Source organism: Podarcis raffonei, chromosome 9 (assembly GCF_027172205.1).
Source record: "Podarcis raffonei isolate rPodRaf1 chromosome 9, rPodRaf1.pri, whole genome shotgun sequence".
In the NCBI taxonomy this organism is placed as follows: domain Eukaryota; kingdom Metazoa; phylum Chordata; class Lepidosauria; order Squamata; family Lacertidae; genus Podarcis; species Podarcis raffonei.
Genome location: NC_070610.1, coordinates 5,697,634 through 5,723,007, shown reverse-complemented (window position 1 = coordinate 5,723,007; position 25,374 = coordinate 5,697,634). Strand labels below are relative to the sequence as shown.

Here is a 25,374-nt window from a genome sequence, read left to right as displayed (position 1 = left end):
TATAATTTCCCTTCAATTTGTTATAGCTATTTCCACACCTGGAATTCAGACTTCAACTATCATGGCCACTTCAGGCTCTGAGTAGCAGCCCATTTTAAAGTGACTTCATTTCCGCAAGTCCTGACCGACTGACGCAAGTGAGAAAGGTGTAAACTGGGCTGCACTGTCAAAGGCCTTTCCTTCACAAAAATTACCTTCTTCAACATGATCCTTTATCTAATAATTTCAGATTACGATTAATTATCCACACCCTTGCTGGGCCTCTCCAATTTACATTTACATTCTTGATCTTAGCCTACCAACAACAGGTTTATTAGTACAAAATTCTGACCACCAGGATGGCCTCTCCAACACCTTATTGCCTTGAAGAACGGTGCTCCACAGGTTTTTATACAGCTGGAGGGGGAGAAAAACAGAAATGGTTTCAGCAAAAGCATTCATTTCCAAAATGTTCAGTCTTTGCAGTGGTGTCACCTTGATCTCAAGGAGGCACAATGAGACCTTCATTTAATACTTTCTCTGTATCTTTACATTTGCCCATATCTCTTTTCTAGGGCGTTAGAAAGCACTGCTAATAACAAGGCGAGTGGAAGTGATGATATTCCAGCTGAACTATTTAAAATTTTAAACGATGATGCTGTGAAGGTGCTACACTCAATATGCCAGCAAGTTTGGAAAACTCAGCAGTGGCCAGAGGATTGGAGAAGATCAGTCTACATCCCAATCCCAAAGAAGGGCAGTGCCAAAGAATGCTCCAACTACCGCACAATTGCACTCATTTCACACGCTAGCAAGGTTATGCTTAAAATTCTTCAAGGCAGGCTTAAGCAGTATGTGGACCGAGAACTCCCAGAAGTGCAAGCTGGATTTCGAAGGGGCAGAGGAACCAGAGACCAAATTGCAAACATGCGCTGGATTATGGAGAAAGCTAGAGAGTTCTAGAAAGACATCTACTTCTGCTTCATTGACTATGCAAAAGCCTTTGACTGTGTCGACCACAGCAAACTATGGCAAGTTCTTAAAGAAATGGGAGTGCCTGATCACCTCATCTGTCTCCTGAGAAATCTCTATGTGGGACAAGAAGCTACAGTTAGAACTGGATATGGAACAACTGATTGGTTCAAAATTGGGAAAGGAGTACGACAAGGCTGTATTTTATCTCCCTGCTTATTTAATTTATATGCAGAATACATCATGCGAAAGGCTGGGCTGGATGAATCCCAAGCTGGAATTAAGATTGCCGGAAGAAATATCAACAACCTCAGATATGCAGATGACACAACCTTGATGGCAGAAAGTGAGGAGGAATTAAAGAACCTTTTAATGAGGGTGAAAGAGGAGAGCGCAAAATATGGTCTGAAGCTCAACATCAAAAAAACGAAGATTATGGCCACTGGTCCCATCACCTCCTGGCAAATAGAAGGGGAAGAAATGGAGGCAGTGAGAGATTTTACTTTCTTGGGCTCCATGATCACTGCAGATGGTGACAGCAGTCACGAAATTAAAAGACGCCTGCTCCTTGGGAGAAGGGCAATGACAGGCCTAGACAGCATCTTGAGAAGTAGAGACGTCACCTTGCCAACAAAGGTCCGTATAGTTAAAGCCATGGTTTTCCCAGTAGTGATGTATGGAAGTGAGAGCTGGACCAAAAGAAGGCTGATCGCCGAAGAATTGATGCTTTTGAATTCTGGTGCTGGAGGAGACTCTTGAGAGTCCCATGGACTGCAAGAAGATCAAACCTCTCCATTCTGAAGGAAATCAGCCCTGAGTGCTCACTGGAAGGACAGATCGTGAAGCTGAGGCTCCAATACTTTGGCCACCTCATGAGAAGAGAAGACTCCCTGGAAAAGACCCTGATGTTGGGAAAGATGGAGGGCACAAGGAGAAGGGGACGACGGAGGATGAGATGGTGGGACAGTGTTCTCGAAGCTACAAACATGAGTCTGACCAAACTGCGGGAGGCAGTGGAAGACAGGAGTGCCTGGCGTGCTCTGGTCCATGGGGTCACGAAGAGTCGGACACGACTAAACAACAACAACAACTTTTCTAGGGTGACCCAACACAATAGAGAATTCTGGCAGGTGCCGTTCAGCAGAGGCTAAAATTCCTGCTAAAATTCTCCTTTCTATGCAGCAAATAAAAGGAAAAGAGCTCTGCCTTCCCTCACTCTCTTTCTCAGGGTTTCTCAACTTCATAATCATCATAATAATAATACCTTTATTGTCAATGTACAACCTGTGGACAATGAAATTAACCGAGCCTCCCCCTCCAAACACACAATCTCATGGTACTCTGTGTGCTTGTCGCACAACACACCAACCCCGAAAGTCAGTTGCACTATATTATTTTCTGTTCATATTTCTGCCTCTCTCTTTAAAACCCCCAAAAGCTAGATAAAAAAGAGGGAATGGTGATGCCACCACAGCTTGTGCTAGGTATCAAGGCATCAGGAGAAGTCCAATGTTTAGAATAAATAAACAGATAAATCATTTCAAAAGAACATTATGGCTAAATTGAATTGAGCTGCAGACTCTGAACAATGCAGTCAGGTTCCGAGATTATCAAAGAGCTGGTGAGCACATCAAATGGTTTCCTCTGTAGCCTGTGCTTACAGTCCAAGTTCTTCAGTTTGTTAAGTTACTTCATTTACTTTGGCCTGGTGGAACGGTTTCCTGGACACCTCTTCTAAAACGGTTACCTTCCCCAAGCAGAGGTGCCTCAAACTCAAGGATCAGAAAGGCTGGAATGTGCGGTTTGAGGTGGATTTACTTCCAGCATCAGAAGAATGCAACATATATTCATGCTGCTAGACTGTGGGTCTTCCCTCTCTGCCACTCCCAAACACACACAGTTTCTAGCTGTGACACAACAGAGCACAAATATTGAAAACACAAAATTCAAAAAGAGGCACAGTAAACCTGAGTCAGAGCTTTGCAAAAAGACTTGTTTACCTCTCCATCAGCCCTGCCGATTGGCGAGTTGAGAATGAAGTCCGGAGGAGCAATCACATCTACCAAAGCCACAGCCTCTTGCTTCAGCTGTGCAGGAAAAAAAGTTAGACTAGAAACTGGGTATTCTGATTAGGTTTCTACAACAAGCAATAAACTACAGAGCTGTAGCATAACTATTTTGGCAAGCCACTAACAGCCAGCAGTTTCAGATTTCTAATATGGAAAGCTCCATAATCTTCTCCAATTGTCATTTTCGTAGAACCTCATGGGTCATCGCGCCCAACCCCCTGCAATGCAGGAATCAAGTGTAAAAGAAGCTCAACTATTTTGGGGGTTTCCTAAAAAACAAACACAAACACTAAGAAGGGTGTCCCAGGTCATTTTGAAGCATTTTGGGTTCTTCACTTGGGCCTGTATGCCTCGAATTTCTCTGTAGTGTTCATCAATCACAGCTCTGACTTCACTCATAAGCTAACAACAATGAAAGGCAAGAGTAGGCTCATATACCTTGCAAACCAATTGCTTTGAATGATGCCCACACATTTTACTTCATAGCTTTTAATCTAAAGGCTAGAGACTTGCACTTCTTGTTTAAAGGAAGCTCAGAGTCCGGGGCTCCTGCTGCCCCTGGACCCAGGACAGGAGTACAGTGGTGCCTCGCAAGACGAAATTAATTCGTTCCGCAAGTTTTTTCTTCTTGCGAGTTTTTCGTCTTGCGAAGCACGGTTTCCCATAGGAATGCATTAAAAATCAATTAATGCGTTCCTATGGAGACCGCCTTCAGACCAGGTCCGGGGACAGTCTGTCCCCGGACCTCTTCTGAAGGCTGGCGGGGGGAGAAGGACTTTTCTCCCCACCGCTAGCCTTCAGAACAGCCTTCTGAAGGCTGGCGGGGGGAAGAAAAGCCCTTCTCCCGCTGCCAGCCTTCAGAAGAGTTCCCCAGGGCTGCCTAGGCTGAGGATAGCAGCCTGCTGCCCCGCACGAGGGGCACTCTGCTTCAGAGCGCCCCTCGCGCGGGGCAGACATCCGCAGCTTGGGGAGCCCTGCAGGACTTCCCCCCAGGGCTCTCCAAGCTGCGGATAGCAGCCTGCTGCCCCGCACAAGGGGCGCTCTTAAGCAGAGCGCCCCTTGCCCGGGGCAGACATTCGCAGCTTGTCCCCGGAGATTTCCCTATGGGCTTTCGTCTTGCGAAGCAAGCCCATAGGGAAATTCGTCTTGTGAACCCGCTAAAAATCGGAAAACCCTTTCGTCTTGCGGGTTTTTCGTTTAGCGAGGCATTCGTCTTGCGGGGCACCACTGTATGCTCTTGCCAGCCAGGATGCCAACTTCCAAATAAAAGCATTACTCTTAGTCTACAGGTTACTCAGCATAATATTTAAACCAATCGGGAACATACCTTTGAACACAGTTCTAGAATTGCATCTTGCACAAATCTGCCAGCATTTGCACCTGAAACGTAGCCACCTGAAAGATATTTATCATGATAATGAAGCTAAAGGACTCATATTGGATCAAAAAATCTGCTAGATCTGTGGGGTATGAAGAATGTTATCTGAAAGTGAGCAGTGGATGAATGGGAAGAGGACTTGGAATCTGGTGTCCAAGTGCCTCACTGTGGCTCTCTGGAAAGGGAAGAATACTGCCCAGTGCCAAAGCTGAGCTGGTCGTGGTCAGCGACAGTCCTGGGAGGAACAGACAGAGTTGAGGCAAAAACTTTGTTTTCTACCTTCGAGTTCCTATTCTCCTCACTGAGCTACAATTTTCATAATGGTTTAACAAACAAATCCTCTTCCCAGGGAACTCTGGGAACTGTAGCTGTGTGAGGGGAATGGGGGTTTCCTAACAACTCTCAACACACTTAACAAACTACAGTTCCCAGGATGCTTTGAGGGAAGCCATGGCTGTTTAAAATGTTATGGTACTGCTTCAGATATGCAGTGCAGATGGGGCCTTTAGTGACCTTGCTAGTTTTGCCTTTAAGAAGATTGCACTCCACAGCTTAAGGCAAGTTTTGTAAGAGGCTGGATGTCAGAAGAAGAGGTTTAGGAAATTCAGTATTGTATCTTAAAACACAGCTCCCCTGAGCTGTGCAGTAGAAGAGGCCTGGGGCTAAAAGACTAGAGCTGTAAGACTGTATAACACATTTACTGCTTCCTTGGTGCAGAAACTACACTGGGTGCCTGAACCTACTTACTTAAATGCAGTAGTAAATTTGTAATAGCCTTGAAGTGTTTGCAGATTCTAAATTTTACCATGTAGGCAGAATGTTGATCTCACCTTGGTAGAGCACTGCCATGTGCTTATTTAAAGACCATAATCCATACAGTGAACATATATTCTTCAGTACCGGCTGGAGGCTAGCTGGTGTGTTGGAACTGTGGACGTAGTCATGATATCTTTGCAAAACAGTGTGCTCAATAAAAGCTATAGCTAAAGAACGACAATAGTACACCTTGAAAAAAGAAAGAAAGAAAAATTCAACCATAGCTACAAATCCAGGCAAAGATTACTAACTGTTCAAAAGCAATAGTTAAGTAAAAGGCACCCAAAAATAAGTTGAAAGGCCCATTCTTATTATCCTCTCTGTATCCTTCAGGGCAATCTGTGCTGCATAAAAGTGATGCAGATTGTACTCTGAAGCAACTGTGTGAAGGAATGCTGGTGGCATATATAGAACTCAACACGACTGCACCCCAGCTGAACATCTCTCATGCGATTTCAGGGGGACAGGTATGCAAGACGGATCGTGAGACTTCTGTAATATGAGGCAAGGTTGGGCATCATGTCTTGCAACTTTCATCACTAATCCGTTATCTGCAATTCTCTTGTTCCTCCCCCGGAGCTTCCTTACAGTGGTTGGGCCTGACAACGAGGCCACTGTCTCTGGAGTTCTGGTTGGGAAGGGCACGAGATCCTGCCCCCAGGGGTACGTCACATGGTGTTAGTCTGTTACAGCAAACAAGGAAGCCCTGTGGTACCTTAATGAGTAACAGCACCGTGAGACTCTCTGCTGTATTTAATACACTGTAGGTACCTTGGCAAATATTAAACTAGGATGAACCATCATAACCAAGTGATAATATTGGTCCCTCCAGCTCTTTAGAAACATCCATTTCCAGCCTCTAGCTTCATGAACCCTTAATTTGGATTGGTCTGCCACCATGACCCACTTTCCCCTTTTTTCGCTAGTATCCGTTCCTCACCCCCACTATTTGACATGCCCATTCATGCGCTGGAGCTGCTGGGCATCTCTGGAGGAAGTCCAAACACTGGACTGACTTTGCCGATTTTTTCTGCTCCTGCTATTTTCTCATGCGCTGCCCCTTCTCTGTTATCTTCTGGATGGAGCAACGATACTAGGCAACCCTGATCCACACTCACTCATAACCGTCCGCAGCACCTCTTCTCTACCTTTGACTCTCTTCCAAAGGCTTTTGTCATACTCGTTTCCCACCAGTGGCAGACTTGAGTACTGTAGCACGATGTGCGAGGCCAAAATTTGGTGCCCCCTCCCCAGCCCCTGCACTGCCTTCCCAAAGATGGCTAAGTGAGGTACTGGGTTTGGGAAAGGAGGCACAGGGCTCTGGCAGGGTCCTAGAGCCCTCCCATCTCCTTCCCAAAGCTGGGAAGTGCTAACTAGGCTTTGGGAAAAAGGCAGGAGGACCTTAGGACCTTCTCAGAGCCCTGTGCCTCCTTCCCAAAGCCCAGTCCCTCACTTACTGGGCTCTGAGATGGTGCACCCTTGCAAAGCCCTAACTCCATCCCTGTTCCCATATTCATTGTAATCTTTCTGCCTCAAGTTTGGATGAGCTCTTAGGAAAGGCAACAGCATAGTGGGCATGGAACTGAATTATTATCGTTGTCATAGAGAGGGAAGGAACTGTTATTGCCTGGACACAAAACTTAATGCAGGACTTGGGGTGCCCTGGACACATTCCATAAGGTTTCAGCCCAGCATTTGGGAGAAAGAAGGTTGTGGCTCATTACACAAGAAATCTCCTGATGTCTAGATCACATTTTCCACCACTTGGTGTTAATCTCACTAGTTATTTCTTTTAAAGTAAAAAATGCATGCAGGAGGTTATTTGGCTGTAAGCCTGACGGCAGGGTTTATTCTTTTTAACTTAGTTGCTGCACAACAAAGCATGAACTTTAGGCTCCAGCTGAGTTTGAGGTCCTAGGTGCTTTACTTTTCATATTTTTGTGAAAGGAAGTGTGCAATGTATAGTGTATATGTGTAGGGGAAAGGCAGCGGAAAAGGGCAACATCCATTAAAATAGCCCCGTGCATGAAATTGCTCCGCAACATAAAATCATACAATGTGTTTACCTGACTGTTGTTCCTTGCCTCAAATTCACTGCAACCACATTTTTCTTGGTTTCTCAGCTTCTGGAAACTCTCTTGGAGCAAGTAACAAACCAGCCACTTGTATCCTCTCAGAGGTACTGAAAAAAGAAAGGTCAAAAGTTTAATGTTTCCATTCAAGATAACAATAATAAAAAATCCTTATAAAGCAGGTGGTAAATAATGCTGATAGTTTGCATCAGAATCTGAGTTTCTGTAATGCACAGCCTGCGTTTTGCAGAAATAAGGTTGAAAAGCATCCACAAAATTAAGTATTTTGCTGCTGAAACTTAGCTGTCCTTCCTCTGCTCCACCCCAACAATTTGCTATTCATATAAAGACAGAAGAAATAATTTGGCATTATACCAACTAATAGAGGATAGACTTGCTTTCATTTTTGATACTTCTATTTAAGGCTAGTGAACTAATTCACGAGCACTTCAAAGCCCCATTTTTCCTATGTAAGACTGTATCCTCCTTCATCTCCATAGCAGTATCCTCTCTACTCTCATGTTCATCGTCTGTACTGAACGTCTTTCCCAGGCATCATCCGCCCACAGTTCCCCTTTTCCCTGTTGATTTACATGCTCTCTTGTTCCCATGCATCGAGCCCATTCTCTCCTCACAAAGTTTTCGTTTCCACTGTAACATATGGCATAAAGCTTCAGTCATCAAAAGCTCAGTCAATCTCTACAAGAACTTAAAATTTATTATGTCAAGACGTTCCCTCCCATTCTACTGTCTCCAAGATGGGACAACCTTCCTCCTCTAGCAACCCACCCTCTAAACTGGTACTTGCCATAACAACCCCAGGGGGCTGGTGTGTGAATTAAAGGGAAGAGAGAATGCACAAGGACTTAACCGCAAGCCCCGAAAGGAAGAATAGCCAATGGTTTGTAGGGGAAAGGGGCCACACTCAAAATTATAAGCACATGACAAGAGATGCAATTTGAACAGTTACCGGAAGAATCCATGCAATCTTGAACATTTGACACTGTGAACTTCTGGCAGAGAATATGATCACAGTCTTCCAAAAAATCTACCGATCCCAAAGGTGAAGCAATAGGACCTTTGTCTGAAATGCCAATGATACGAAAACTAAATACCAAGTCAAAGTGTGTTAATGTCTACGCACTAATGGCTTTGAAAGTCAATGGAAGTCAAAAATCTGCTCATCAGTGCATTCAGCCTGGCTAATCCGATTAAGCTGTTTCCCCCATTTCTCCAACTTCAACCAAGCCAACTCTTTAACACATCTATGCTTCTGAGACACGGCCCTTTTATTTCTAAGTTGGAAGCCTTAAAAACAACCTCTATTAACCTGTACTTTGCACGATGCACAACTGTGCACTCCTTAGCCTAATTGCATCACATTCAAATTACGTTTTAAGTTAATTGGTTTAGGAACTTGAGTCAACTCTTCTTGAACTCACCCTAAGCAGAATTAAAACAAGGTACTCAGCGTGAAACAGTAGTCAGCCCTCCCTGGTATTCTCACATGACAATTAGACTGCTGTTCTGTTGTTTGAGGACACCAGGGAGCACAGACTACTGTTTCACCCTGAGTACCTTGTTTTTATTCTGCTTGGGATAAGTTCAAGAATAGTTGACCCAGGTTCCCAAACCACAGAATATTATGGGTGCTAATTAAGTACCCACACCATTGTATGTTAAAAATCATGCTTTCTACAGGATGTGCCTATTCTGAGATGCATGCTTAGTTGTGAGGCAGCAAAGTTACAGGTCACCCTCAGTGAAAGTCTGAAACCTGCCAGAAGGAACAAGGATGGGGTCCAAGCTAGATCTTGAACCAGATTCCATGAGAAACATCTGAAATACATCGAAACCGCAAAGCCCACAGTTGGGTAATGCCTTTATCAGAATCAAGCAAAAAGATCACAAAAAATATGGCAAACTGTTATGCAAAACAGTGAGAGGAGGAAAAACCAAGCTTGTTCCAAAAAGAGACCACAGGCTGAGTTAAGCCCACACCAGGTACTACTGATAGCAGGTTACACACACTCTTTGAGAAAACAAAGCCTAGCTTTTAACTTTTGGACTTCTGGATTTTTGCTTACGCCGCAAGATGGTCACCTTTGCTTTTTTGGAAATATTTCAGTTTCTGATTGGGAGGTTTCTCTCATCTCTAAAATTAAAACCGTCAAAGACACTAACATTTGTATCTACAGAGTCCAACAAACTCAAATTAAGAGTTCAAGTAAGGTCATTGTGACCCAAAACAGTACTAAGAATAGTTAAAAACAGGGTGCTTGAGTGCTGACCACCATTTCAACAGAAACACTGATAGGAATGCAGTAGTTCAACTTTGCAAACACACAACTGCATCTGCTGGCAGTTTTACCCCGTACCCCCTTGGTGGGCTTCTGAGTCAGTGCAACATCCAAGTTCTACATACTAACCTTGGTGTTTGGCGTTCATCCAGCCCAGTAAGTAGTTGCTAGTTTGCTGTAGCAGGACATTATTGTCTCCTTCATAGGTGCAATTTGGGTCGTTGTCGTTACGGATATCACCCAGCCGATTCACTTTTGGAAAGAACAGTTAACACGTAGGGAGTTTGTATCAGTGAGCTGTGCTTGTGATTTAAATTTTTATAAAACCACTTACTGACAATTATGGGAAACAATTATCCATCAAGTTCACTTACTGGCCAGATAGCCATGTCCTCCACAAGCTTCTCTGCATTCCTGAGTTCCTTGTTGAGTCAGCCAGGAGGCCAGCGGTTTCCCCGAAGTAGATAAAGCATGGATTTCACGCCCGAGTTCCGCCTTGTAGAACCAGAGCGAACAATGAATATAGAACACAATAGCCAACATGCTGCATTAACCTTCTGCGCCCTCCTAGGCCTGAGGAACCATCAACTTCAGCACAGAGCAGAGCAGCTATGACAGGCCAAACCAGAGGCCAAGGACGTAAATCAGGGGTTGACAAGGTTTACCTTGCCTGGGCTGGTTCACTCCAGCGGAGATCCCTCTGTGGGCCGGATCGTGTGCATGCACACGTACCCGCGATTTTCGGCATCTGCACAGACGTGATTTCCGGCGTCTGCGCATGTGCAGACACAATTTCCAGGAATGTGGAAGGAAGTCCCCACCCCATGCTGGTTTAGCGCAGCACGCGGGGACTCGCTAAGCGAGCGACTCAGTTTGGCTCGTGGGCCAGTTAAACAACCCCTGTGGGCCGCGTGCGGTCCATGGGCCTTAGGCTGCCGACCCCTGACGTAAATGCTCAACTCTAAGCCTCTTTGTGCAGGCTTCTGGGTAACCAACAACCAGTGCTTTTTTCTGGGGGGCGGGGGACTTGGGGGTACACATACCCCTAAACATTTTGTGAATCTAAGTTTGGCCTCATTGAGGGGGAGTATTTCAACATGAGTAGGAAAATGAGAGTACCCCTAAACATTTTTTTAGGAAAAAAACAGTGGCGTAGCGTGGGGGGTGCAGGGAGGGCTGGCCGCACCGGGCGCAACATCTGGGGGGGCGCACTCGCAGCTGTCTGCCCCTACCTGGCTCACTCACTCTAGGGGGCGCAAATTACTTGCCTTGCCCCGGGTGCTGACAACCCACGCTACGCCACTGGAAAAAAAGCACTGCCAACAACTGTGGGAAACTGCACAAGCAGGATTACCAACAAACGTACTAGCAATTTCCTGCTCTTTAGAGAATACAGCTCAGTGTCTGTGTGTTTAAAACATGCAACACCTCCCTCCCCCCAAAAGGGCTCAACTGTAAAATTACTGTACTATTAAATTTATTGATGCAGTTAAAAGAAATTAAAACCCTAGCAACAACAGTGCCCCTCCTTCATGCTTACAAGTGATGTGTTTTAAAGAATAAATGAAAGATGTATCAGGGAAGAATAGAAGGAATGTAAAAGAGGAGGAGATTCAGTTGAGGTAAACCAAGACTAACGGGTTTTAACTATTTCTTTTATTTAACAAAATCTAGATACCGCTTGACTATAATACGGTAAAACCTCTACGCAGTTTACAAGAATATTAAATGTATCATTAAGAACAACTTAAAATGTTTAAAGATAAACAAAAAAAACCCTGTTTCACAGTTAATTAAAATGTAATTCAGATGTTACAAGATGCTCTTCCCCAAATGAAAAATAAAATTTGGCTTTCATGATGTGTTCTTCTTTACTGCATTATCTTCTCACTATTTATTTGGAAAATACCACCTTTGTACTGCTCCTATGTTGTGTAACTTTGATTATGTACTTTATTAACTGTACTTTTGATTTCACATTAATAAAAAAACTTTATATAAAAAGACGGCACTGAAGAAACAGTAGGCTATATTTGTGAAATCTGTTGTGCATACAGAACTGGCTGTTTTGCTCATATTCAGAAAGGTAACAGTGCTGTGCATTTTCCCACAGCTGGCAATACAGTTACTGTTTTCCTATCATGAAATTGGGGTGCAAGTTGCCATGTTCTGGGCTGCGAAGCATTTAGGACCCTCTGGTGAGCAGAATAGGTACACTCTTCAGACAGCGGGATGCTTGCATCCTGCCAGTCCAATGATGGACCAACTCATTACCCACGCAATGGCTTATAACGAAGAATTACTGACAAAACCTTACCTGCTGTGGACTTTTGTCCTTCATGAGGAGACCTATGTGGAATTCCATGGAGTTTATGAACAGCATTTTGGAGAAATGGTCTAAGACATAGGTGGCTGCTAAATACGGCAGCAAGCGCCATTGCTGAAACAAAAATGAAATTTGCATGAGGAAAAACTGAGAGATACACATTCTTTTAAAACACACAGAGGAGACATTTTTGTCCCCTTTGTAAAAGTGGTAATTTGCTTAACCTTCTTTCAGTGATTGATCACTCTGAGGGCCTTCTGGTGGTTCCCTCATTGCAAGAAGTGAGGTTACAGGGAACCAGGCAAAGGGCCTTCTTGGTAGTGGCGCCTGCCCTGCGGAACACCCTCCCACCAGATGTCAAGGAAATAAACAATCATCTGACTTTTAGAAGACATCTGACGGTAGCCCGGTTTAGGGAAGTTTTTAATGTGTGATGTTTTACTGCGGTTTTATAATTTGCTGGAAGCCACCCAGAGTGGCTGGCACAACCCAGTCAAATCGGTGGCATGTAAAAAAAATTACAATCCTGCTTTATTCTGCCCCTGCAGCCCTCCTCCCCAAGCACTACTTTGGATTTTTCTGAGCCAGGGTTTTTAAAACTCCAAATAGCAAAACAAAAGCATCCCTCCTCATTTAACAAGGAGCCACCATCCAGTTCCAACAAAACAGTTATCCTTGTTCATGAAGGATGCTTGTTTTTAAGGTGTTATATGTTAAAGGAGGACCCACTGACCTATGTCTAAGACTTATGTTTAATTAAGAGTCTCACTGGGTGCAAAATCTAGCACTTCGGGCTTTTACAGAGCACTCTAGATTTTCACCTGCATTTGGTATTCAAGAACAGGTATTTCTTCATCATCTGTTGGTCCAAATTGGCGCCGGGTAGCTGAGAAGCGAATTGCTATTGATATGGCGAGCTTTAAATTGACCACAGACATGGATATAATCATAACTCTTCCATTGGACAAAGCACCAAGAGAAACTCCTAAACGCTGCTTGCGATCCTGGAGAAATAAGATAGGATAAGCGGAAAGGCTTTAAGAATTTGGCTGAACATTTTGTACCCAGAAAATTCTCCCCAAGTACACCAAGTGTTAACATTCAAAGTATAATATTGTGTTTATGTTCTTAATTATACTGCGATAAACTCTGGAGAGCATGTGAGGAAGAACTAAACGGATTAGGCAATAAAAGGAATCCTTAGTTAAGAGCAATTAAGTTTTGCATTAAGCACACGGAAGTTAGTTAAGCACAATTCATACCTTGAAGGCACTTGCATACGCTCCCTCAGCTGTGACATCTCCGGTTTGGTTCAGCAAGTTCCTTTTGGGTATCCTGACATTGTGAAACATTGCAAAGCTGCCAATCCAAAAAGAATGAATTAAGAGATAACACCTGCACATCCGATGAGCTGTATAAATCAAATGCTGAATACAGAGACAGTTATTAGTTTCACAGAACCAAGAGCAGACATGATGTTAAATGCATGAATGCATTTAGTGTGTCTGCTTCTCCTTTCAGAATAACAGCTGCAGGGGGATTCCTGAGCAGGATCACGCTGCATGGGGCACTTTCGGTTGCAGTCAACGGTCCTGTTGCACTACAGTCCCATCATCCCTGACCACTGGCCATGTGGCTGGGGTTACAGGAGTTCAACATGTGGAGGCACAGCGTTGGCTCTATGTGACTTAACTCTATCATTCTTACATTTCAGTTCTGGTTATAGGCCTCCCTGGAGATGTGAAGGCTCAGGGGAAAATATGAAAACATTGCAGGAGGGGACTGTTCCCCATTAACAGCTGTAACCACTGCTACAACTTACTAGTTGAATCATTTTAAAGGAAGCGATCAGGAAAACTATGTGCAGCACAATTCAACTCTCTCTTGGCAGGTGATGGGTTTGTGTGTGTGCATATGCGCGTGAGTGTAACACAAGGAAGTGACAGTGAGCAACGCGTATTTTCTAGAATGTAAATTCCACAAATAATCCACAGTCGGTGTCTTGGTTCACTTCCTCGCTCAATCTGATTTGCATTTGTTTTGAAGCTTTGCCGGCCATCCTTGGGACCAGACTCTTCAACTCAGTGCTTCCAACCTATAAAATGAGGGTTTTCTAGAACACCTGTTAAATGTTTGTCAGTAATAGGCTGTGCATATGCAATCTGTTAATCTGCAGTGTGCTTGTGTTATGCATTCTGCTCGCGCTTTAGCCTTTGCTTTGTGCTTGTGATACAGCTGTAGTCCTGTGCCACTAAACCACTATGCAGTAGTTTAATAACATGTATGGATAGTTTTGCTTGGTGGGCTTGTAAGCACATGCAGGAACTGTGCACTTCAGACATTTGTCCACCCAACCTGCAGAGGCAGAGCATTTGCTGACAGGCCAAGGGAGCACCTGACTGCAGAGAGTCTAAGCCATAGGCAAGAAGGAGAGAGTCTGCAGAACATCTTTACTGCTCAAGTGGTGTGGAAGTTAAGGTGGGCTACTTACAATCTCCATACTTTTTGGCATATGAATGGGTTTGCACAGCCCTTAGCTTTTCTACTAGCCAAAGTGTTTGATCCTAGAATTGTTTCTGCTTTGTGGTATTATTCCTTCAAATACAATATAATGAAACTGCATTACTTAATTAATTGTAAAAGGTAAAGGTAAAGGGACCCCGACTGTTAGGTCCAGTCGCAGACGACTCTGGGGTTGCGGCGCTCATCTCGCTTTACTGGCTGAGGGAGCCGGCATACAGCTTCTGGGTCATGTGGCTCCCATGACTAAGCCACTTCTGGCGAACCAGAGCAGCGCACAGAAACACCGTTTCCCTTCCTGCCAGAGCGGTACCTATTTATCTACTTGCACTTTGACGTGCTTCCGAACTGCTAGGTGGGCAGGAGCAGGGACCGAGCAACAGGAGCTCACCCCGTTGCAGGGATTCGAACCGCCGACCTTCTGATTGGCAAGCTCTAGGCTCTGTGGTTTAGACCACAGCGCCACCCACATCCTGAATTATTTGTACCACTCTCCAATTTGGAACATTTCTGCTCTTTAGACTATCTTTTAGTTGACTTTGAAAAAATGTTTGGGTTTTGCAATCATTCCTTGAGAGGGAGCAGAGATGACTGTGAGATTCCAAAGCTTCTCTCCACTCTTTCATGTAATGGTGCACAATGATGTGGCAATGTGCGTGAACCATCTCAGACTGGGACAGATCAACCTGAAGGTCCTTTCACTGTGCGATGCACATGCTAGGATTTCTGTTCTCGAGGGCTGCAGAAGTGACTTGTAACATTTGCAACATTACTTTGAAGTTCAGATTTTTTTGTTCCAACTTACCCATTATCTAATCCATTCTGCCCAAGTTTTCTACCTATATCACCAACCAACACCCCTGGCATGGGAAGAAGTGTTTTCGGATCTCGGATCTGTAACAAATACCTCCATTAAAACATTTACAAGAAGTCATTGAGCCACCCTTTTGTTCCGGTTAAGAACTCTATACAATTAATTAGAAAAATGTGCACATCTGTTTCAATGCATGCAACTGGTTGGATTATATAGCTATGATCTAAAGGGCTCTCACATAGTTCCCTGGGACAAGACCTAAGCTGAGAAGTGAAGATACTTCTCCTCCCCTGGGGTTATCGGAGGCTGGGGGAAAATGTACTCACCAGAGGGGTGTCTAAGTAGACCCCTTCACTTTCTCTCACATAAATAAGTGTAACTGGGAACCATGCAGCACTAGGGTGGGGAGAACCCACCTAAAACCCAATACACAACAAACTTCACATTTCCCACAGGCGCTTCTATGGGGCTCACGATGTCTCTCAGTACACAGCTCATTGTACGATTGCACTGTCAGGTGTCCTTCAGAGCAATATTTTTTAATCTGCTACAAGGGCACATGATGCTCCCCATCTTCATGGGTCTAAAGTAACACAGGACTCAGCAGCACAGAGATGTGCTCATCTACAGCTGCAGTGTCTCTGAACTTACTGTCCAAACGCACACTAAGGGAGCAATGCTGAGAGCAAATTCAAGCCCCGGTGGATCTAGTTTTCACTGGGTTGTACATTACTTTCTGTTTGGCCAAAGCAGGGCAAGGGCACTTGCAAGCCTTTCATACCCAGTAGAAAGATGTTTGCCTGAAGAGGGACATATGTTAAGGGCCCCCCACACCTTTAGAGACACCAGAGTGATGTTATGCAATTTCCAGGCTAGCAAGTGACTGTTCCACAAAAAGTGCTTACAACTGGGAAATAGTAATAGGCAAATGCCACAAATGATCCAGGTTAATGAAAAAGCTCTTGGCTTATTCCAATATTCTAGATTTAGATGAATTCATTCTCACCTGTACGACAAAGGAATGCAATCCATGGCACTGGCCATCCGGAGTATATAGCTGTGCGTAGACAACTGCATGAGTTGCATTCTTCCCCATGTTGCCAACCCAGAACTTGGCTGCTTCAAAATCCGGTGAGTGAATAATGAATTCCTACATAGTTGATAAGAGGGGGATGGGGAGAAAATTCTAATCACACTGTATATCTTCTCTGAAATTGGATGAATCTATTGACATCCTCTGTTCTGTGCTATCGCAGCACAACCCATGTCTACTTGGCGTTCAGCAGGGCTTTCTCTGAACTAAATGGGCACGGGACTGCAGCCTCAGTGAGCAGGACAGAAACGCAACGGAAAATAGTTTCACAGGAGTAAACAATACATACATTTTAGGAGGCATTTTTCTTTTTACCACTGCACCACAGTCATGGAGCTCTTTTCCAAACTATTTACCAGCAGCAAAGCGAGGCTGTAGGGTAGGGCTCTTCCATGGCAGGTCCCAATACAGTGGCCTGTCTGGATCAGGCCTTGCCCTCCGCCCTGCTTACTGCACAAGGGCTCTGGGAGCATCTCAGGGCCCTTGTACCATCTTCTCAGAGCCTAGCCAGCAAGGCAAAGGACTAAAAAAAGCTCTTTCCAGTTTGGAATTCTCCCATGCCCCATTCATTCATTCATTGGACCTGAGCCTACGTTTGTGATCATATAAATAGGTTACATATGAGTTGCAGGTCCACTGTATAGAAAAGATTAGAATACCTGGGTCCAGAAGTACAATGTCCTATTTTAATAAAAAATTAAGTGAAGAATATTAGAGAACTTTACAGGGCACTGCTACTAACTTGCGTAGTCGGGTCATATCTAGCAGTAGTCCGCATGTTCTTGGTATTGCTGCCATGGCTTAATTCAGTCAGAGCAAAACATCCAAAGTTCTGGAGACAAAAGACACAAACTGAGTAAGAACTTGTATGATTCAAACCGGGGTAGCGTAAACATTAGGGCAATGGGGGATCTCTGTTGTAAAAGAGCTGTCCTGGAGCTCCAGCTTACAAACTTAAAGATGTTCTTCTGTGAGCTTCAAAGTCTAGTCCTTAAATGATTCAGGGTGTGCACACTGCCCTGCAGCCGGGTAGAGGTCACCCACTGACCAGCGGCTGCCCTTTGGGAAAGGACATCTCCTCTGGCAGGCTAGGACAAGAAGGGGCCAACCCTCTGCAGGCTGCATTTGACAGGTGTGTGTGTGTCGGGTGTGCGGTGTGCCCATCTTTCAAGCTCCTGTCAGGTGGATCTGATCTCTGCAGAAATGTATACCAAATGCTTCCAGGCGTGATCAGTTCCACTCAGGAGCTCTCAACTGAAGTTTTGATCCCTTCTGGAAGCTGCAGGGCTTGCATTAGGATGCTGTTTAAATTTGGCACCCAGTGCAATGCCAGCATCCTTCTTTCAGCAAGGATTACAGCTACTGTCAAGAGTTCCTGATTGGAACTGATCCTGCCTGGAAGCAGCGGGCAGCAGGGCAGCATCGTAACGCAAATGAATTATCTGGATTGTCGTCTGCCTCCTGATTTTTCCTTTGAAGCCACGGCTGTGCTTGTCCCACACCTGGCACCATACGATGTTGGGTTAGGGACAGGTGGCCACGCATGGCTATTGTGAGGCTGCAGCACCTCTAAAGCGAGCCCTGAAATGTACTGTATTTATCATTTTTTAGCCATTTATTAAATTTGGATACCGCCCTTCATCTGCAAATCTCAGGGCAGTTCCCCCTTTCCCTCTCCTCCCACCCATCTGAGCTCAGTGTTTATATTACAATTCACAGGTGTAAACGTTTAGGATCAAGTCAAAAGGTAAATGTTAACACCAGGTCACCACAGCAACAAGCAAAATCCAAAGCAGGCATAGGCAAACTCGGTCCTCCATATGTTTTTGGGACTACAATTCCCATCATCCCTAGCTAACAGGACCAGTGCTCAGGGGTGATGGGAATTGTAGTCCCAAAACATCAGGAGGGCCGAGTTTGCCTATGCCTGATCCAAAGCTTAGTCAATGTATTAACAGTGAAGAAACACAAAATGAAAAAGTTTCCTCAATAAGTTAAAAGAAAACTCTTTGCTTTATCCAAAGGAGTGTGAATAGGGTCCTTTAGAAGGAGGATCAGCTTTCTCAAATCCCACTGTTCAGAGAAGCACTACTTCCCTTTCTGAACATTTTTTTTATGCCAGGGTGGGGATTCTGCGGCCCTGTACATGTTGCCAGACTACAACTCCCATAATCCCTGACTGCTTGTCGCACTGGCAGGTACTAATGGGAACTGGAGTTCAACAACATCTACATGGCAACAGGCTCTTCATCCCTTGGCTAAGTTTACACCTTTTGAAAACTGTTTGGTTGTGGGAATAGGAGTCACACACACAGAATTGATGTATACATCTTAGGATACGCATGTGGAATCCTGCTTCTACCCGCATCACCCTTAACAGAAGCAAGGACAGGTATGTTTGTGGCTTTGTGCTGAAGGACTGCACTCTGCTGATTTGATGCTGTGAGGCACATCTTGAACTATTGCCTTATAACTTTTGTATTAGATATTGGTGCTGATGATCCTGCAATAGTTTCATAAATGATGAATAAGCAAACTGATCCAGATAATTCATCACTTCCACTGTAAGAAACTTTAATTATGGTTTTCTAATAGTAACAGAGAAGCACTAGTAAATCAAAATGAAGTAACTCCATATGAGATACTATTTTACAAGAGATTGGCAGATATTGCTTCACTAGAATACGTAGTTAATAATCTTGTTTTTAGAAACACCATTAACTCAAAATTAGTGGCAGTATATATATATTTTAAGCAAAGATCAATTTAGGCAGTTTAAAGAGTACCTTCATATTTGCATTATCTTTAATAAATTCTTCATGTCTTTTAGAGCCAGAACTCTCAATTGCACTTTTGAACACCTGTAAACATTAAAGACAATTAGCTGATGTAAATGATAAATAGTAAAAATCTTTTTGTTAAAGTAGAGAAAGGGGTCAAAATGACATGTTCAATAAAGATTTGAGATAGCAAAGCATCACTGCTCACAGCTCAAACCACAAGTCAAGTGTTAAGTTGCTCCCTTCCTAGGAGAAAATGCTATTCTGTGATATTTTACGCTATTCTGCATCAGGAAACACAACTTTATTACAAGAAAATAATTTTCCTCCTGGTTTCAGCTGCAAAGTGAAATAATGAAAATAAAAATGAAGGATTCCTTGATCTCTGGATTATTAAGCAATAGTACAATATCTTCTCAAGGCCAGTGAAGAGAACAGGCTTCATCCTAGAGCACTTGCCACCATCCCACAACCCTCTCAATCAACTTTCCAAAAAGGGGGTATTTGTAACTGGGCAGTAGTCGTCACAAGGCAATGGGCCCAGGGTGATTTTTTTCAAGGAGTGGCCGTATCACTGTCTCTTTCAAGATGACCAGAACCACTCCATCCCAAAAAGATGTGTTGGCCACACCCAGGATGCATGTGATCACACACCCAACATGAAAAGAAGGGCAGGAGCCAATAAAATATGTCCCCAGGACACATCCATTGATCCCAAAAGGGTGATGAGGCTGAATTGAACTGTTGAGTAAGTTTGACAATCACAATAAAATCAAACATGGAATGTGTTCGTTTTCAACCTTTGACACGCAAAGGCTCTGGTAAAGATCTAGTGAGGATATAGAGGTAAATCCTTCCACTGCCATGATGATGATGATGATGATGATGATGATGATGATAATAACAATAAAAATAATATTGTATTTATATCCCGTCCTCCCCAGCCAAAGCCGGGCTCAGAGCAGCTAACAACAGTAAAATAATACAGCATTCTAAAATTAATTCGTTATAAAATTAGTTCAAATCAAATTAATGGCAACCATTGGGCTAGAGTTCTGTGAGGATTGCCAAAGGAGGGGGTCAGGCTGTGCCTTGGCCAAAGGCCTGGTGGAACAGCTCTGTCTTGCAGGCCCTGCGGAAAGATGTCAAGTCCCGCAGGGCCCTAGTCTCTTGTGACAGAGCGTTCCACCAGCTCAGGGCTACAGCCCAAAAGCCCTGGCTCTGGTTGAGGCCAGCCTAACCTCCCTGTGGCCCGGGACATCCAAGATGTTTTTGTTTGAAGACCGTAAAGTCCTCTGTGGGGCATACCAGGAGACATACCATGTTTCAGGTCTTCCCATCCTGCCTCCTCCTCTTCCTAATGGGAAGCTGGGGAGAGTTTGTTCTTCCTATTCATCAGGACTTTTGTGTTCAAGGCACTGCTGCCCACTGGTGTCAGAATAATGATACTACTTGTTTAAATGGGTTTAGAGAAGCCCAAACATCTGCCAGACCTAAGCATTTTTTTTTTTTTTTAAAGTAAGTTGCTTGGAGACCTTTCAGGCAGTGCTATTTTCCTAGAAAAAGAGATGCCGGAACTCACCATGAACACCTCCCTCGTTCTCTTAGAATGGCAATGGCGCCCACCTGAGAGGTGCCAGAACAGTGTTCCTGTAAGTTCCCCCGGAAAAAATGCCCTGCTTTTAGGCAACAAGAAAATGATAATAAAAACAGTAATGGAATGTCAGGCGGGAATTCTGCCTGTGTGGCACCATCCGTGTCTGTCCAAAAGGGAGAACTTTAGGAAGATTCTACATAACTCTTTACACCATTAGGTGCTTCTTAACCCTAAAGGTTTCTTGGCCAGCTCAGATCACTGCTGTAAGCGACTAGGAGGTTTTGTAGACTGTCTGCTTTGCTCTCTCCATGACAAAAACCACCTTAGCTTAAACCCAAAGGAGACAGTGCAATTCTGTTAGCTTCAATCAGAATCTGATCAAGCTCTGTATCAACACAGGGAAATGGTTTAAATAAAAGTAGAGAAACAGTAGTTTAATCATTTCTCACAGTTAGATGATTAGATGACATGATGAGATAATAGTTTATAATTCTGATACCAGTTTTATAAATTTATTTATTTATAAAAATATTTATATACCACTGTATCATAAAAACATATCACAATGGTTTACAACCATATAAAAATATACCGTAAAACCAAAGAATTGTTACAATATGAGTACATCACAGCTGCAAACTGGCAGCTTGTTTACATCACATGATGTGGCTAGTCTGGGAAAGAATCTTCCAGGCAGTTCACGGGATACACAAGGCTTTGTTCAGTGTGTAATATGAGACCTTCCTGTTGCGTTTGTAAAGGAAGTCTAAGTCACTTACTTGGAGAAGTTTGAACTGATCGGATATGTTTTCTGTACAGTTGTACAGTCAGAAATAAACAAGATGCAAAAGGACTTTCTGACTATTCTTCTTTCCCCTGTGAAAGGGGAGAAGGGGGTGTGCATCTTCCCCACTGGGAGATGTCACCTATCAAGATCTCCCTGGTCTGTCTGGGATGCCAGCCAGAGGAAGATCACCAGTAAACAAGCTCCGGGAGTGGGGAGAAAGGCCAGCCTCTCCCGAGGCGGCTAGTTTTCCAACAAGAATAACATCCTAAAACCACCCTGGGACCTCCAGATATAGGGTGGTATATAAATTCAATACTACTAATAATGATACAGTGGTACCTCTAGTTGCGGACATGATCCGTTTCAGGGTGCCATTCGCACCCCAAAAAGTCCGCAACTAGAGCGGCGCTTCTGCGCAAGTGCGGAGTGCAATAGAGCGCTTCTGCGCATGTGCGAAGCGCACAGAACGTTGTGTATACACTTCCGGGTTTGCCACGTTCGCAACCCCAAAATCCACAACATGAAGCGAACGCAACTAGAGGTATGACTGTAATAATAAGTGAAATAATAATAAGTGAAAAGCAATTTAAAAGCAAAAACAAATTAAAAACAAATATCAATAGACTATTGTGGAGGGTGTATGTTCAAGCAATGAAGTTTTCACTACAATTACCACGTGAAAAAAGTGTCAAGCCACTATAGCCTCTAAATCAAAAGTGTACATAGAGCAGCTCAGATGCAATCTCCAAAAATATTTATCCAAAATAAAAATGGAATGCTTTGCTAGTAGGCTCGAGTCTTTAAGGAAATCTATAAAAGAGCTTACACCTGCATTGTACATACCTGGGAATTTAGCAAATATTTGGCTCCTAGAGACCAGTCATACATCCCCAGGCAAGTAATCAGCGCTACAACTTTTAATGGTTTCTCAATTATGTCTTCTAGCCGTAGAAAATCATATTCAAAGAGTTTCCTACAGCGGAGGAAGGTTAGTTCACGGTATTTCTCAAGAGGTAATTCTTCTCCAGTGTGACGAGCAAAGAGAGGGTCATTTTCAAGAGCTGAGAATATTCTGTTCTTCATGGAAGAAACACATCAGAATAGTTGAACGTCAGATTTGAATTTATCATTGAACTGAAGTATTCATATTTTATATATTAACACATTTAGTCATTTCCCTATGCCATAAGAAATGTACAAGGACAACGACAATCAGGAAGCCGTTTAAAACTTAATAAATGTCAACCATCTTAAAAGCAATATTACATAAGTTCACACCCAATTGTTGCCTCACTGATTAAAAGCTCTTTGAATCATTATTATAGATATTGCATTTCATGTACTGCACTAAAAGCAGTAGAAGTTTGGATATGATAAAGAAGTGCATATTTCAATTTTATACTAATATAATTGTGTGGTTTTCCTCCAGATCAAAAACACAATACAAAAGAAATCTATCCCCTCCTCAAAAGAAGAAGAAAAGGAGGAGTTTGGATTTGATATCCCGCTTTATCACTACCCGAAGGAGTCTCAAAGCGGCTAACATTCTCCTTTCCCTTCCTCCCCCACAACAAACACTCTGTGAGGTGAGTGAGGCTGAGAGACTTCAGAGAAGTGTGACTGGCCCAAGGTCACCCAGCAGCTGCAAGTGGAGGAGCGGAGACGCGAACCTGGTTCACCAGATTACGAGTCCACCGCTCTTAACCACTACACCACACTGGCTCTCTTCCAATATTTTTGAGAATATTGTTTTTACCCAATCCTAGATGGAAAACCCTTTAAGCATGAACATCATGCACAGTCCTATCAAAATGTAAAGTAACTTACTGGACGGTCATTTACACTGACAAAAACAAAAACACCTCAAATCCCTGTTTATCAAGGATCATGGCTCTCTTGACCTAAGAAAAGGTCCCTGGCCATGTGAATCCCTTGGCCAGACAGGCCTCACAGGAACCAGAATTTAATGGTACATATTGGATACTTTAAGGGGGGTTATGGCAGATTGTGTTTAATTTGCAACATCGTTTTTAAAGAAATATTATTCTAAGCCTTACTTTAAAACGGAGGAGATCTTCTTCCTCTACGAAGAGTGCCATCTCTTTCCAGTTGAAGGATGCTTTCTTCCGGTAGGCATCCAGTGGTCCACTGGGTAGGTGAGGGAGCACCAAAGTGTTCCAAGAGCTTTCCTTTTCCCGATCACTGATAGATGCCATCCTAACATGCAATGTTCTGTAAGCAAACCCAAAAATCATTCAAAACAAATGCCTTTTCAAAAAAGAAGAAATCCTTCAAAAATTACTTGTACAGAGGATAACAGAGCCAGGGTAGACCATCCTCTAAGTGTACATTAACAGCTCCTGGTGCTGTGGGTTAAACCACAGAGCCTAGGACTTGCTGATCAGAAGGTTGGCGGTTCGAATCCCCGCGATGGGGTGAGCTCTCATTGCTTGGTCCCAGCTCCTGCCAACCTAGCAGTTTGAAAACACGTCAAAGTGCAAATAGACGCGGGAAGGTAAACGGCGTTTCCGTGCGCTGCTCTGGTTCGCCAGAAGCAGCTTAGTCATGCTGGCCACAGGACCCGGAAGCTGGACGCCGGCTCCCTCGGCCAATAAAGCGAGATGAGCTCCGCAACCCCAGAGTCGGTCACGACTGGACCTAATGGTCAGGGGTCCCTTTACCTTTCAAAGAGAGGTTGCTGCTGCTAAAAACTTTCCCTTTTCTCTCTCTGACTGGATACGGGAACTGTCTTTGGTCAATGTAAATAAACTTCGACCCTGCACAAAGAAAGCTACAAGGGGTGCTTAGATACAAGAAGGAGCAGCTGGTTTATGGGCCTGTTGACACGTCCACTGCCTCTCATGCCATTGCTTTCATAAGCAGGTAATCGCTAGTTATGCAAGGCAGCGCCCGAGTCCCACTTCCACGGACTGCGCAATCGGACAGGTTCGCTGGCAAGCAGCTCCCAAGGGCGCTTCCCCGGCCAAGGCGCGCAGGGCGGCCCCCAGACCCCGCGGAGCACCGGCGCAGCAGCCAGTCGGGGCTCCTTTCCCAGCGACGCGTTTGCGCCCCTCCGCCTTCCCACTCGCGACAAGGGTCCCCAAGGGGGTCTTGCGGCGTGTCGCGCAAGTGAGCGAGAGGCTTGGGGGGGGGGGAGAAGAAGGCGGGACGCGCCGCCAAACAGCCGTTTGGGGAAAGAGGTGGGAGGCCCCTGCCGACTCCCCCGGGGCTTGACGCACCCGCACCCACCGTCTCTCCACGGTCGCGGGAAACGCGAGGTCGCCGCGCTGCGCACCTTCCCCGACGGCGACAGACTTCGCTCCGCGCTCCGCCCCGCCCCGCGCAGAGACACGCGCCACCCTCTCATAGGACGCGCGCAGAAGCGCCAGCGCCGCCTCCCGCGGAGCCCCGAGGCAGGGCGACGAGGCCCCGGGGCGCGCATCCAAGCCAGCCCCGGAAGGAACGGGCTTCCTGCGGCGCGCCTGGGCTCTTCGTCGCCTCTGATGGGTCTCAATTCGTGTTTGAACTTACGAGACGCCGCCTCTCACCCCAAGATCCCAGGGCGGTTTGCAGCACGGAGAATCGCGCTGCCACGCGCGCGGGACTTCCGCACCTGCGGCTGCCTTTTCTTCCGCGGTGAGAGCTTGGCAGCCGCCGTGAAAGTTACATGGAAATCCTGCCTTGCCCCCTGTTTGTTGGATGGCCACCTGCCGTGGATGCTTTGGTTCAGATTCCTGCATTGCCCGGGGGTTGGGCTAGATGACCTTTGGCGGTCCCTTCCAACTCCCCCCTCATGCTATGTTGACTTCCTCCAAATGGTGCCAAGGGGAAGAGGTTTCTTATCTCTCCTTGTTGTTCTTGCAAGCGACTC

General features: G+C 44.7%; 1 protein-coding gene across 6 annotated transcripts; it reads right to left on the bottom strand.

The window, feature by feature from the left end:
• Window positions 1–220: 220 nt before the first annotated feature.
• ACOX3 (acyl-CoA oxidase 3, pristanoyl) lies at window positions 221–25,344 on the bottom strand. Of its 6 annotated transcripts, none has more exons than XM_053402328.1 (18): window positions 25,035–25,344; window positions 23,561–23,735; window positions 22,347–22,580; window positions 19,126–19,200; window positions 17,082–17,171; window positions 16,253–16,396; window positions 15,238–15,326; window positions 13,175–13,271; window positions 12,734–12,916; window positions 11,904–12,026; window positions 9,961–10,081; window positions 9,716–9,838; window positions 8,257–8,370; window positions 7,281–7,396; window positions 5,229–5,403; window positions 4,348–4,415; window positions 2,952–3,038; window positions 221–396 (listed from the first exon to the last, which is right to left on the bottom strand). In XM_053402328.1, exons 1-18 carry the CDS (start codon window positions 25,241–25,243, stop codon window positions 277–279), a joined length of 2,343 nt encoding a protein of 780 aa, XP_053258303.1. In that variant the 5' UTR covers window positions 25,244–25,344; the 3' UTR covers window positions 221–276. The 6 variants fall into 6 exon arrangements, with proteins under 6 accessions (XP_053258303.1, XP_053258305.1, XP_053258307.1 ...); XM_053402330.1 differs by having other exon boundaries at window positions 25,117–25,226; XM_053402332.1 differs by lacking the exon at window positions 25,035–25,344 and adding an exon at window positions 24,743–24,834.
• Window positions 25,345–25,374: the final 30 nt, after the last annotated feature.